At 34.5% G+C, this 14,718-nt stretch overlaps 1 protein-coding gene across 1 annotated transcript in view; it reads right to left on the bottom strand.

Moving 5' to 3' along the window:
• The window catches only part of LOC6648681 (homeotic protein female sterile), an 85,244-nt gene extending 71,054 nt beyond the window's left edge, over positions 1-14,190 (bottom strand). The window contains exon 1 of the mRNA XM_015177140.3: positions 13,996-14,190. Coding sequence (XP_015032626.1) covers positions 13,996-14,067 — 72 coding nt within the window. The 5' untranslated portion in view covers positions 14,068-14,190. The remainder of the gene's footprint in view (positions 1-13,995) is intronic.
• Positions 14,191-14,718: the final 528 nt, after the last annotated feature.

Raw genomic sequence — 14,718 nt, 5'->3', positions numbered from 1 at the left:
AGAGGACAAGCCGCTAACCTTATTTGTGCTTTACTTCAAAAAGGCTTTCTCTTGGAGATAGAATTTACATACATATAAGTACTTATTTGTTTAGATGTCTCATATTCTAATAGTATCCTTTTTCTACTGGTTAAAATCATATATTAAAGTCGGCAAAATGACCAAGTCCTTACAGCAAACTGAATAAAAAACTTTCCAGCATAAGATCTACTCTAATGTTGAGCAGAGTAGACGAGAATTTCATAAAAATTAAAAATTAAAGACTAGAAAAGACTACGATCTACTACTACATACTACGTTCATTTTCTCTGGCATTCATTATCGTTTCATTTCATAAAGATTGTAGCCAAGTTTGGAGACAGGAAATCAATGTCCTGCCCCTAAAACTCTTTATTCAATATTTTATAGTTATCTAGGTTATTTTGTTGAACTCCTCCCTCACCGCTCTCGTTTTTAAATTGTTGCTCAAGACACAGAATAATAAATCGCATCTAGAGACAAATACTCGTGGTTGGGTTTAACCACGCCGACTTTGGTATACCACGCTCCAAGTGAACAAATATTTCGAATTTCGAAAACCAAACGTATGTCTAAACCACGGCGAGCCGAAGTTTATATACCCTTGCTTCTTCCCTATAGCCACCATCAACGAGATTAAAGTTGTATGTAAAAAGTCTACAGTTCGTGAAATAACAGACTTTAAGCTTATGTTGTAGCAATCCGGCGCATGTGGCATGCTATTTTATCGTTTGTTTATATGACAGCTATATAATTTAGTTATCCGATTTTGATCCGTATTGACAGAGTCATCACAAAACTGACAACTATGAAAATCACGTCAAAAGTAACAAAGTTAAATGTCACTGTTTTCGACCGATCGAGGGTATGGGAGCTATATGATATAGTCATCCGATAGCTCGTAGCTCAGAAAATAATAAAGTTATTGAGAAGTCACTGTCAAGAATATATATACTTTATATGGTCGGAGATGCTAGCTGTTATAGTCTCCGAAATTTAAGTCTTCATACGGACGGATGGACGGATCAAAAATATATATATATATTATGGGGTCGGTCTTCTGCCTGTTACATACATTTTGCCGACTTTATTCATCAATTTTACCCTATGGGTGCATGGTATACAAAATTCTAGACTTAGAAATGCTTTGTAAAGGGTATATAAACTTCGGTAAAACCTAAGTAAACTTCTTTCACTTTACTATTATTTTGTTTTTTCTTGCTTTTTTAAGCCGATGAAGACTAATTAGTTTTCAAAATTTTGCCACTGAAAGTAACAAAGTTTTATAATTTTAAAGTTTTTGTGACTTTGGCAACATATTTTATTACTTTTTACGAATTTTTTCCAAGTGGACGATAAAAAGAAAATAAGAAGGCGAGAGGGGAGGGGAGCAGAGCAGGCGGAGAAAAGTATCTTCATAAAATGCGTTATAAAAATAAAAATTGCTTGGCAGAAAAGTTGCATAATGAAACTAGCTTTTCAATGATTCACTTTCATAGTTGACTCAAATCTCATCTTTGTGTCTTTTATTTTTTTTCAAAAGGGTCGTAAGAAAAGCCAACCCATGAGCGGAACCAAGTGGAAACCTCCTCTTTAAGGAAATTTGTTGTCATATCATTTCGGAAAAGGTTTTTGGAGAACAAAAACCGTATTTACACACTCTGGGAATGAATTTTCTTTGTTTTTTGTTACGTTTTGTGAAATGCGTTAACTTTTATTTTTTGCTTGACGTTTTTGTTAGTTTTATGAACACCAACATATACACACACACAGATGCATACATACATACATACATAGTTAGATAGATAGTTAGATAGATAGATACATAAACATTTATGTACTACATGCATCCTAGTGAGATATATATGTATGTATATGTAGGTATATTGGCGGCGTATGCATCTCTGTTGTGTGTGTGTGTGAGTGTGTGTATCTAAAGCTGAAACTCAAAATCTGTGTATATATTCTGTATGCCGGGCGGCAACGCAGGCAGCAAAACAGGAGTACGAGTAGCAGATGGAGGCAGGACTAGGCAGGCGAATGTGTTTGGGTATAGGGATAAAACTATGTGCAAAGTGCCAGTGTGAGATGTGCATGTCGATGTGGACGACCACCCTCATCCTATGCCCGGCTGGCTTCACTGCTTTCTACTCTTCTTCTTCTTCTTCTTGTGCATGCGTATGTGGGTGTTTGTGTGTGTGTGTGTGTGTGTGTGTGTGTGTGTGTGTGTGTGTGGCAGCTAACTGGTAACGGCTGCTGATTTTGCTTTTAGCCATTGCCGCTGCTGCAGCAGCAACTAGAAACCAACGAAAATGCGTTACCAGGCACACAAAGAGACACCACAACCACACACACACACACACACACACACAGACACACACGAGCACACACACACACACACACTATTAGAGATGAAAATTCGATATGTGATTTATGATTCCAACAACATAACTAGAACATTAATTGTTTAAAACTTTTATATAATAAACCAAAACTATAAAGATTTTTTTTAAAAATTAAGTTTTGTTTTAGAAGTTTTTGTTTCTCTCTCTCTCTCTCTCAATGCTACGAAACATTAACGAAAGGAAGGCCAAGTCAACGATTCTTTTTTTTTGTGTCTATATGTGGTTGTGTTTGTGTATGTGTTGGTGAATAAAAAACCAACCAAACAGTGAAAAAGTTTGGTGGAAAAATTTCAGAAAATTCTCCATTCGTGTCTCTTTCTCTCTCCCTCTCTGTGTGTGTGTGTGTCACTTTCTTTCTCTGTCACTCCTTTTTTGGATACCATTTCCAAATGCATTGACGATAACATTGAGAATGTCTGTAGAGGAAAAAACGCCAAAATGAAACACAGATACACACACAAACAAAATTTCAGCTAGAACATTTTCTACGCAATGAAAGGGGCCCATCAAAGAGATGGAGAAGGAGAGAGAGAGAGAGAGAGAGAGGCATTGAGGCTTACTCTGCTTCACATCCTTCAGTTACCCACCCAACCAGTTACCCTCCTCCCTCACCCACAGCGCCTAAAATCTCCAAATGCTAGTCTTTTATGTAAAAGCATTTAATATAGCACAGTTTTAGCTCTCGCTTACTCTTGGCATCTTTCCCTCTCGTTTTCTCTTTAATATATGTATAACAATTGAGATTGACAAGAGTATATACATATCTAGTACATACATACATACATACATACATATATATCTATGTATTCTTAGCATATGATCAAAAATAATTATTTGTATTCCACAATTTTGTGTATGGAAAATGCGCTAATTTTCATTAGAATTATCAAAATTCATTTGAACACGCAAAAGCAGCGAGGGCAGCATCAGAAATTGATAATATATCCTTAACCCCAAAAAGTATGCTATCATTTTATTAACACGGCCTTCACATTTAGGGTCGAGGTTAATTCTCACTCAATCTGATTGTGAAAAGTCTGGAAAGGTCCAGATTTGAGATATTTGAAAGCTGCAAACGGTTTTTTAATTGTTAAGGTATCCGATTCAATATTTTTTTGAAGAATAACCGAGTATGTCCGTCAGGAATGGACATTCGCAATACCTTAACAGTATAAACATCAAATTACTACAATTCTGTAATTACAAATTCAGAAAACAGTTCATCAGCAATATGAATCATAACATCCTATTTTATTGGTCTCCAACACCGCAGCTAAAAAAACAATTCTGACCAAATTATTTTTAGTTTTTTAAAGTTTGAATATTCTTTTGAGCTCTGCAAACTAAAACCTATAATCAAATCTTATCATAAATGTGTCGAGCCCTTAATTTTTTCTTTTTTTTTCTGAGCCAAAACAGACTTTAAGAACGTTACGTATTTTTAATATTTTTCAGAATGATGAATGAACTATTCGAAACTTCTTTTCTTTCATCTCCCTTCAATCTTATATTATATTTTCTATTTTTTTTTCTACCTTCTTTTTTATTTCCATCTATATTTTATCAATCTTCTATTTATCTGCTGTCTTGCTTATATATCCATCCTCTTATCCATCGTTGCTCGTTCTCTCTTTTCTCCTTAATAATCTTTCTATCTTGTCTAAAAACTTGCCTAGGGTAAAGATTTAGTATTTCAACAGTTTAACTAACAAAAGAGGGTCTTAACTATAGTTTTAAGTCCTTAAATTCAAACAAATAGAATTTAGGCAAAATTTCATTACTCGCTATATTTTGTAGCTGCCCTCATTATAATAATTCAGCAACGAAATTGCAATAACATATATAAATATTATATGGACACACACACACACACACACAACCCTTTAGACCAAAATATATAAACACACGAACACATGCATACATTGATATAGCCTTTAGCTATGCATATGCTTAACGCTTATTATAACAATTCATTATATTGCATTTACATAGCCATATATGAAATATTTACGTATATAGAGAGATATTTCTAGGTATCTGTATGCATGTGTGTGTGTGTGTGTGTGTGTGTTTGAGTGTGTGTACATGTAAATGCTTTGCATATTTAATAACAATTAATTGAAGGAAACCCTAAATGATGCAAAATCTGCATAATATTAAAGGCAGGACTTAAAATATTTGGCGAATTGATTTTTATAATTTGTTAATCACTTTAATTATGATATTTTCTGGTTCATGGTTCGAATAACAGAGTATGCTCCTTAAACTATGCTACATGTAGAGTCAAAGAACTTGTGTAGAGTCAAAGAACTTGTGTAGAGTCAAAGAACTTGTGAAAATGGTCCTTAAAAATTGTTTATAAAAAATATAATTTAGATACAACACACGTTTTAACAAATAACTTTTTTATTTTCCTATTGCATAATTTAGGGCGTAATTTTCCTTCTCCTCTTTAATCTTAGATACCTCTTTTGTACTCTACACAGACTCTGACAAATTTGCACTCAAAAATTTGACCGTTTTAAGAAATGGTTTTTGGTTTAAATGTCATCAATTTAAGAAAAATAGAAAAAGAGAAAGATTTTTGAATATTTTGCGGAGCGTCCTCGTTCTGTATTCTGTTCAATTTATTTTGAAGATTATATACAAGTATGTACAGTTACAACGTATAAATTAATTTTTAAACTGGACAATCATTTGGCCCAGTTCAATTTGATACTAATATTCAGCAAAATACCAATAAATTTGATCAAAATCGGACTAAAAATAGCCAAGTTATGCAACGTTTTTCCATAGGCCGGAGTTGGCCGTTAGCTAGTGGTGGCGCTAGTGTGCTCATATGCTTGGGTGAGCGAGATACTGAAATATGCCAGTATAAAAAGCATGTGAACAGAATTTTTTTTTAATACGTAAATGCATTTTGATTATAAATTTGAAATATTTATTTTACTGGTGTATGGTATACCCAAGTCGGCGAGACGACTTACTTACATAATTTTTGCTTAATTATAATGATTTTTAATTCTGTTGAGCTTCATTAGAATCAAATTGTATAAGATTATATTATAGATAATCGAGATGAACGAAATTTGGTGTGCAAATGGGATTCAATGACATGACTAGTTGAAAGGGGTTATATTAAATTTAAGTCTCTTGTCGAAGCAATTGTAAACATGTCATTTCATAATTGTAAACTGTGTATTTTCGACTAAAGCATGAATAAAATTATGGTAATATTAAAGCGATTCCATCTAATGGGACAATGTGTTGCTTAATGATTGTAATTTCTGTTTTACATATGTTTACCGATTACTGTCCCCTCTTTGTTTGGGGTTTAATTACTTCCAATATCAGCGGGCTATCTGTGAAATCTAATTCTCTAAGGCCAGCCTGGTAAAATGTGCTGCAATTTGCACCCAAGCGCCATCTAGTGTTAGTTGTTAAATGCGAATGTGTGTGTGTGTGTGTTTTTTTGGGGAGCTGCAAATGCAATTCGCGTGTGAAAACTGTTAAATCAATTACAAACACACACACACAGACAGACACACGCATGCAAAATATGAGTAAAAGAGAAAGAAAGTGAGAAGCAATGTGCAAGAGAAAGGACAGAAAGATGTGAGTGCCACGCCCAGTGCCATAGTGTATTTCCCTCCTCCTCCTCCTCCCCCGTTTACCTACACTTCGTTTACCTCAAAACACAAACGCCTACCCGCTAACGCCCCCTACAACACAACCAACCCCCGTGCCCACTCCTCTTTCGCCTTTCCCTACTCTTACACCCCTTCCCCCTACCTCCCAACCCGGCCAAACCATCACCACTAAATGTCCAACGCCCACTCGAAAAGTATATAAAAGCGAAACATACTGAAAATGCTTACATAAGCAACGGGAGGAACAGAACAGAACAGAAAGCCGAGACGTAAAGAGGGGGTGGCGGAGGGAGGCATCGGGATGAGGGCAAAAAAACAGAAAAGAACAAAGCGCAGGCAGAACATTTTTCTCTCTGTGTATGTGTGTGTGTGTGTGTGTGTGTGTGTGTGTGTGTGTGTGTGTGTGTGTGTGTGTGTGTGTGTGTGAGTGTGTGCGAGTAGTTGCATACATTAAAAATATAACAACAACAACAGCAACAAAGCCAGAAGCAACGATAAATATTGAAAATTCCATATCCGTTCTTCCCTCCTTTCAGACTGTCTCCTCCCCTCCCCCGCATCTCACTTTCCTATATGTGTAAATGTAAAAAAAAAATGTTAAAGACAAGAAAAAGGCATTGGCAACACACACATACACAAGCAACCTCTAGGGGGCGCCACAATAGTAATTTTCGTTGCCGCTGTCTTCTTCCATCTTTGGCCAACAATTTCACAATCTTAACCCATTAAAACTTTTCGAAACATATTCTCTATTGACGTTTTGCAACACTGTCTCTTACATATTATGTGACCTATGGCGGGGCAGGGTACGAGAGTTAAGAGGGGCGGCAGCTAAGTAATTCGTTACATAATACTTGCAAAATGCCTGCAAGCTAGAAATGAAAAACAGCCAAGCTTATGCATTTCTCTTCTATTTATACCCAGCACTTATACGGTGAGATGGTATATTAAAATCGCCAAAATGTCTGTAACAGGCAGAAGGAAGCTTTTCCGACCCCATGACGTATTCTTGTTCAGCATCAACAGGCGAGTCGATCTAGCCATGTCCGTCTGTCCGTCCGTATGAACACCCAGATCTTGGAGACTATGAAAGCTACAGCCATCAAATTTGGTCGTTGGCTGATGGGGGCGCTAGTGTGCTCATATGCTTGGGTGAGCGAGATACTGACATATGCTTATAAGAAGCATGTGAACAGAAGTTTTTTTAAATACATGAATGCATTTGTTATTATAAATTTAAAGTATATTTGTTTGTACTGGTGCATGGTATACCAAAGCCGGGAGACGAATTACTTCCTTTTCTTTTCCTTTATACATGCACATTCATGAAATCCCAAGACGCATACTATCAACAGATACATACAGTGACTCCCATGTACATATTTCTAACAACAGTTCAAGTAGTCCGAATGTGGTATTTATTTTCAGAATTCCAAGAAACAATACAATTCTTTTTTGATTTCAAATCTTTTGGATACGAAATACTTTTTTTAAGAAGAAAGAATTCCAAGTATCTTTGAAATAATTTATAAAGCAAATTTCTACCTTGTTAAGGTCATTTTAAGGCTTAAAATCTCAATCTTAAAAAACTCTCTTAGTCACTTCAGTTCAAAGCTTTTTAATTGTATCAACTAAAGTCATGTTATGACTGATATGTCTTATGTTTCGGGTAGTTATGTTGAGAAAAAGAGCAAAGGTCATTCAGAATCGCCATAATCTCTGCATTAACCAATAACCTATAATCTAACTTAAATCTTATTTGTAAAACAATTTTTGATTTTAAGTCGAGTCTTGCATGTATTCCATATGTACATACATACATAGTTACAATTCCCAACTACTTTTAGCTTTGAATTAGAATTAAAAATGAGATGGAATAGATCTTAAATAGCTATATGAAGAGACAACCTGTTTGTTTTGCCTTTAAAATCATTTTCAAAAGATTGTCTTAAAGATTTAAATTTCAGAAAGGTCGTACGTAATCTAGTCTGATAATAAAACATGTGTGCTTATATAGTACAAGTTTGTATGATATCAACGATAGCGATAACTTTCACAGATGTCAAAGAGAAACGATAAAAGAGTCCTTAACAAAATTCTAAAATAAATGTAAGTTCAAGGGTAATAAAATTTCGACATTCAATCGATACATATACAGTCAGGGAAAAAAGACAGCTATACTTCGCACGGCTATAGCGTTAGTTAGGATCAGCTGATGGGTTTTTTTCGGATTGCAATATAGTTCCTATTCCTTAAGTCACATTTTTCGTCCTTTTCTGCCTATTAGTTTTGTTTTTTGAAGGACTTTTGTAAGGATACTCTGAAACGGACATTAAGTTATCCGATTTTTTATCCGAGTTTAAATCCGTTTTGTAAAACTTTGAGCAATAAGCAAGACAAACAAAGAAATAATTTGTCGAAAGAGTCTTGAAATCTACAATATATCATTGTTTTTAAGTTGTTTGGAAATCCCTCCGCTGTATGTAGACTTCATTTCCAACACTTTTTCTGTTTGTTACCAATTCTCGCATAGAGTTAACTTTCCGTATACATAATTTTTGGCTTTTAAATCTTTACAAGTGCAAAACCAGGATCTATAATAGTATTTGGGTATATACGAAATCCGATTGATTATGAGCCATATGTAATCTAACGATTACATTTACAAAAAGGAAAAACTTTCAATTTGGTTTTTATTATTATCGTGAAAGAAAAAATAACTAACTTACACACACACGCACACTGACAGAAACATATGTAAATACATACACAAAAACAGCTGAGTTGTTCGAACTTTTCTCTTTCACTCTCTCTCTCCGTCTGTCCATCTCCTTCTCTTTAACTCTCTGTTAGTTTGGTCTGTTAACATTTGAGTTAACAGCGCAGAAAAAAAAATAACGAAAATTTTTGCATTTTAGGTCAGGTCGCAAATCTATGCGGAGCAATACAACAACGACGCGACGACAGTGATGGTGACGACGACAACGACGACGACGACTACGTTGGCAGCGACGCATTACTAGTTTTTTTTCCTTCTTTTTCTTCTGTGCTTGTTGTAGTTGTAATTGTTGTCGGTGCTTTTTGCGTTTCTTCCACGTTTTCTCATAGAGGCGGACGCGTTGTGCGCCGCGTCGTGGACTGACGACGGTGTACAAAATTTTCATGGCAAGTTCAATGAACTTGCGAATTTTTTTTTTTTTTTGTCTTTCTTTCTTTGAGAGAAAGAGAGGAAGAAAAGAGAAATTAGGTTTTCTAGTTTACTGCTGCTGATGTCTTCTACTTTTCTTCTTTCTTTTACTTCATTTTCTTATGCTTCTTGTTCTATTGCTGAAAGAGTATTACCAGTTTTTTTTTGTCAGATTGACAAATTTAAGGAATTTTAGCGAAAGCATTGATTGCTCTTTCCGCACCCTCTCTTTTACTTTCTCTCTCTCTCTCTCTTGTCCTGTTTCTGGCGATCAATCAAGTTTGAAAACAAATTCTTTTCAAATGTTTCCATATTGCCAAAATAAAAACTAAGAAAATTCCCAAAAGAATAAAAATGCAAAGGTTAGTTAGGCCACACCTTGTTTTGTAATGGTCAGATCAAAACTAAATACACCGCTCAGAATGTAATCGCCTTGTTGGGAAGAAAGAGTATCTGCTAATCTACTTAAATCGAACTTGAACCAACCTTAAAGCGGCTCATTTTCCGCTGCTTTACCACAGGCATTGCGGTCTCCTGTTCTCTTCTTTTCTCTCTTATGTTGCTCTTTCTCCTTCTCTTTTGTGTTGTTATAATGTTGCCGGTTGTTCTCGTTATTCTCTTTCACTATGTTTTGTTAGGGCTTTTGGGTTGTTTCTTAACTTTTTTTTTTTATTTTCTTGTTGCTTTTACTTTTTACACATAACCCAGCGCACATTAAAAACAATTAAAAAAACAAATCAAAAAAAAGAACAGAATTTATATTCACACATTTTTGGTAAGTCGAATTTGAATTTCGGAAATTTGGTTTCAATTTTCTGCAAGCAAGTGCATGTCTCGTGGTCTTTACAACTGCAATGCTGGTTATGCTCTCTCACTCACACGATGATGACGACGACGTCGACGACGACAACACGAGCCTCCATTGAAGCGTGGCAATCAACTGAGAAAAAACTAAAAACTAAACTGCACACATGCAGAAACATGAAAAAGAGTTGGTTGGTTACTTTTTTTTTTGGTTTTTCTGCTTTTCTTCTTTTGGATTCCCATCGTTCTTCCCCAATGGAAAAGCGTTCATGATGATGATGATTTCGGCTAACGCGCGAATGCCGAACGGCTTTTAAACACGGCGAAAACAGGCAACAATGAGATTGAGATGAAAAATCGTTGGGGCTGTGTGTGTACAGAGAGTGGTGTGGCAAGTTGAGGAAAAATCACAGGACGACGACGCCGACAATGACGCGAAGCACTACGACGAACGAGGCACCACAGCGAACGTTTTACAACTGCCGGCATAACGCAGCTTCGGTTTTTTGAATCTGTTTCTATTTTTCTTTCTTTTCTTTTTCCCTCATTTTCGCTTATGACGACTACAGCTGCACAAGGCAAAGAAGTCAAGAGGGGAACAGGAGGCGAAGCAGGTCATGGGCGCATACTATCTTTTTAAGGCTGTTAATATTGTTAATAAATTCTAAATAATCGTTGCTTTGACAACACAAAACCGAAAAAAACACCAAGAGCCGGCATTAAAGTGAGAGAGGACATTGAAGAGAGAGAGAGAGAGGGAGCTTAATTTGCATACAATCATACATATGTACATATGTATGAGTATGTATGTATGTACATACATATGTATATCTAGAAAAAAGCCAGTTTTCTTTTGATACTGATCAAGGATATGAATTTGATAATTTGATAATATTGATATTCCGTTTTGATACCAAAGGACCACGAAAAGCCAAAATTTTTTGTTTTTTTTCAACCTCGAGATTTCCAACAAGAATGTTTGAGAAAATGATAAATGGGAAAACCATTTACATACATACATATATGGACATACTACATATGTATGTATGTATGTACATACAATTTTCCTCTGTTCATTTCTATTTTGATCCTTGTAAAAGAACTTTGCTTTAATAACCCTCAAGATTTGTGTAGTTGCAGTTACATTATGTAAACATACATAATTACAAATGTAAAACCCACGAAAAGATACTGATTAATATTAGTGGAGCTCAATACATATATTTGTTGTCGAAAGCTTCTGTTTTTTTCTATCAGTTTACTTCAAGTATCCTTTTTTTCGTTTGTTCTTATTTCCATAACATTGCAATGTTAAGAACATTAGTGTTTTTTCCCAAATTCCATTCATAAGTGGTAAGCCAAGTTGGTACACCCACTATTAAGTGTAAACAGGGCTTTCAACTTCAAATGTTAACTTAAAACGAAAAGCTTTTCATCTAACAGCCATCAGCTGTGCATTAACAGCAAACAGTAGCGAGACTGTTAAACAGAGCTCTGTTACATTGTCAGTTGTCAGTTAAGAATTCAAACCATAAAAAAATAAAATTGTTAATTTGTAGATAAATGGAAAAGAAAAAGCAAAAACAAACGCAAGAGCTGAGAACAAAACAAAAAATGTGAATTTAATCTACTGATAAACGGCCTCACGATATAAGCAAAAGGTTTTTCGAAAGCAGATTTCAATTTTTTAGTATTCCATTTTTTGTTGCTTTTTCCTATGTAAACATACATATTTGTAAGTATGTATGTATGTATGTATGTATGTAATACATGTTCTTTTCGCTTATCAGCTGTTCTTTTGATTTAATTTTTCTGGAGCATTTAAAAAGAGGTGTTTGGGAAAGGGAAGGGAATAGCAAAATTAACGAATATATGAGTATGAAGAGTTGGCGGGGGGTTGACGCGAGTTAAACCCAGTGTGCAAATACATATATTAATATGTATTTATGTATGTGTGTATATGATGTGTGTGTGCGTGCTGATGACAACAACAATTTTTTCAACCAGGAGCCAGAAGTTGCTTTTATTGAGCATTCACAAAGAGCAAGCTTACAACAGATACCAATCCCCACCCCTCCCCCCACATTCACAAATCTTAGTCAAGAGCATTTCCCCACCATCTTCTTCGATTACCTATTCCCTCCTTGTCCTCCTATATATACCTGAAGTTAAATAGTTTTCTTGCATTTTTTTATCCAACTTCTTTCTTTCTATCTTTCTTTCTTTCTATCTATCTTTCTTTCTTTCTTTTCCCCACCACATTTTGTGTGTATGCTAATTTATTTCGCTTTACGTTTTTTTTTTTTTGCACATTATGTTTAAAATGGTACAGACAACGCAAAAAAATAATAGGAAAAACTATGAAAAGAAAAACCAGAGGGCCAGGTCTAACTTCGTAGGTCTAACTTCGCCGAAGCTTGTATACTCTTGCACGTTATTCTGTTACTCTCTTCTTGCCTATAAGACGGTTTCACAGCCTACAAACCTAAAGCTGGATACTGCCATTTTATAGTATGTTTTTATGAGAGTTACATATTATACAATTATCAGATTTTGATTAGTCAATATCATTTATCACTACGTGCAAAAAAAGATGCATTAGAAACAGAAAAGTTTTTCCGATCAAAATTAATTTTCAGGCCGATGTTTCCTTTAGAAGGTAAATATATAGTCACCAGATCTTAAGGAAATTCTGCATAATAATTAGTATATTTATTTTCATGACAATCGCTTGGAAAATTATCCGATCAGGTTGTGGATGTCATGCTCTGTAATTTAAGTTGTCTAGAAGGAGTTTAAGTTGACAGACAAAGGTACAGATGGACGTGCCTATATGAGCTCGTCTGATCAATAATATATATATGTATACTTAATATGGTCGCAGATGCTACCTATTAGGCGTTGTACCTTATACCCCTTTTTGAAAGCATATAACATAAATTTGCATTACTCTTTTTGACTCTTGATACGACTCTTCCTCTTGTATCATACAACGATCAAAGCACTTTTATATTTCATAACAATATCTTGATAAGCAAAAACAATATTTTGATAAACCCATTTCAAATTACTTAACGTTAATCTAATTGAGTAGATAGAAAAGGGAATTTTCCTTAATTAAGGAAATATTATTTTAGCACTGAATTTATTTTTACCCTGTATTAAATTAAGTCGATCACTTTATCTATTTGTCAATTTTTTGAAATCGAGAACGGGATTTTGAAAAAACAAATTTGATTTTTATATATTTACAGTGGACCCTCGGTTAACGAACACAATTTGTTCTAGCATCTAGTCCGTTAAGGGAAACCAGTTTTCCCACATGAATGAATATAAAATGAATTAATCTGTTCCAGGTTGAAAAATAGTACAATTATTCCATGTTTCAATTTAAACTGTTATTAGAAACAATCATAAAACCCATCAAAACTTCCTGAATATGTATTGGACGGAAAAAATAAAAATAAAAAATGGATTTTGGGATTATTTTTTTTTTATAATAGGTGAAATGGTGTCTATAAAGCATATTCGGGATTTTCCCTGTTTTGTGGATTAAAACAGACAGAAAGTGTGCGTGCAATTAAGGTTTCTTTCTGTTTGTTATCCTAAATGTTCGTTATCCGAGGCATTCGTTGACCGGTCCACTGTACATACATTTAATTGCAAGCTATTATAGTTTTGACTTAGTATTCAGTATTCCAAAATAGCAATCTTTTTACTCCCCTAAAAATAAATAAGCTACAGGGTATCAATCAAAAAATATTTCAAAGTGCAATAACCATTTAACGCTTAACCCACCAATAGGTCAATAGGTTTAGATAAGGCAATATTCGACATATGCTAGGAATTTTTACATACAAATTGTATATACATATACGTTCATTAAGTTGGGGGAAAAAACACAAAAATTGTTGTTATCACATTGACTTACCCTTACTCCAATGAAACGGGCCTCAAGCAGCTCCTGTTTGCGCGGATTAAGCGATGTTTGGAAATGATCCATTTTTGGTGTGGATTCAGGGTCACCTTTTTGTTCTCTCAATATATGTAGACTTGTCGTTTGATCCTTCTCGTTATACAATAGAGATTTGTCACTTTATTCATATATTTTTGGATGAATTTTGTTTATTTTTGTAATTTGTTTGTTTTGTTTATCTTTTAACTGGGGTATTTATTTATGTGGTTAAATTGTTTTTAGGTCTGTGGGATTCTTATCAATAAACATCATGATCATTGTTGTGGCAGGAAAAGCAATAGCCATTCAAGATATAAATATGAATACATTGTTGTCATTTGGATGTCTGATTCATTCACATAAGGAGAATCTGTAACAATCAAAATCAAAAAAAAAAAAAAGTGGTAATGTTTGCACTAGTAATGGTTCAAAATATGTTTTAGATATTGTATAATTAATTAATGTACATAAGGCTTTAGTTTTCCAAATAAACAATAAAACACATTATTAAAAGTCCTGGATATACACATATTCCACGATAAAACCGCTAAAAAATGAATGTTAAAGTATTTAAGCAGCAAAGTTCACAACTTTTGGTACACATTTACTTAAGCTACTCGAGATTTCAGTGCTGAAAAGTGAAAAAATCTGCTCAAGCTAGATTTCAGTGTTAGCAAACGCTATGTTTTATGGGTTACA

The sequence above is a fragment of the Drosophila willistoni genome (genome assembly GCF_018902025.1).
Source record: "Drosophila willistoni isolate 14030-0811.24 chromosome XL unlocalized genomic scaffold, UCI_dwil_1.1 Seg141, whole genome shotgun sequence".
NCBI classification, from domain to species: Eukaryota; Metazoa; Arthropoda; class Insecta; order Diptera; family Drosophilidae; genus Drosophila; species Drosophila willistoni.
This window is presented reverse-complemented; position numbering and strand designations above follow the sequence as displayed.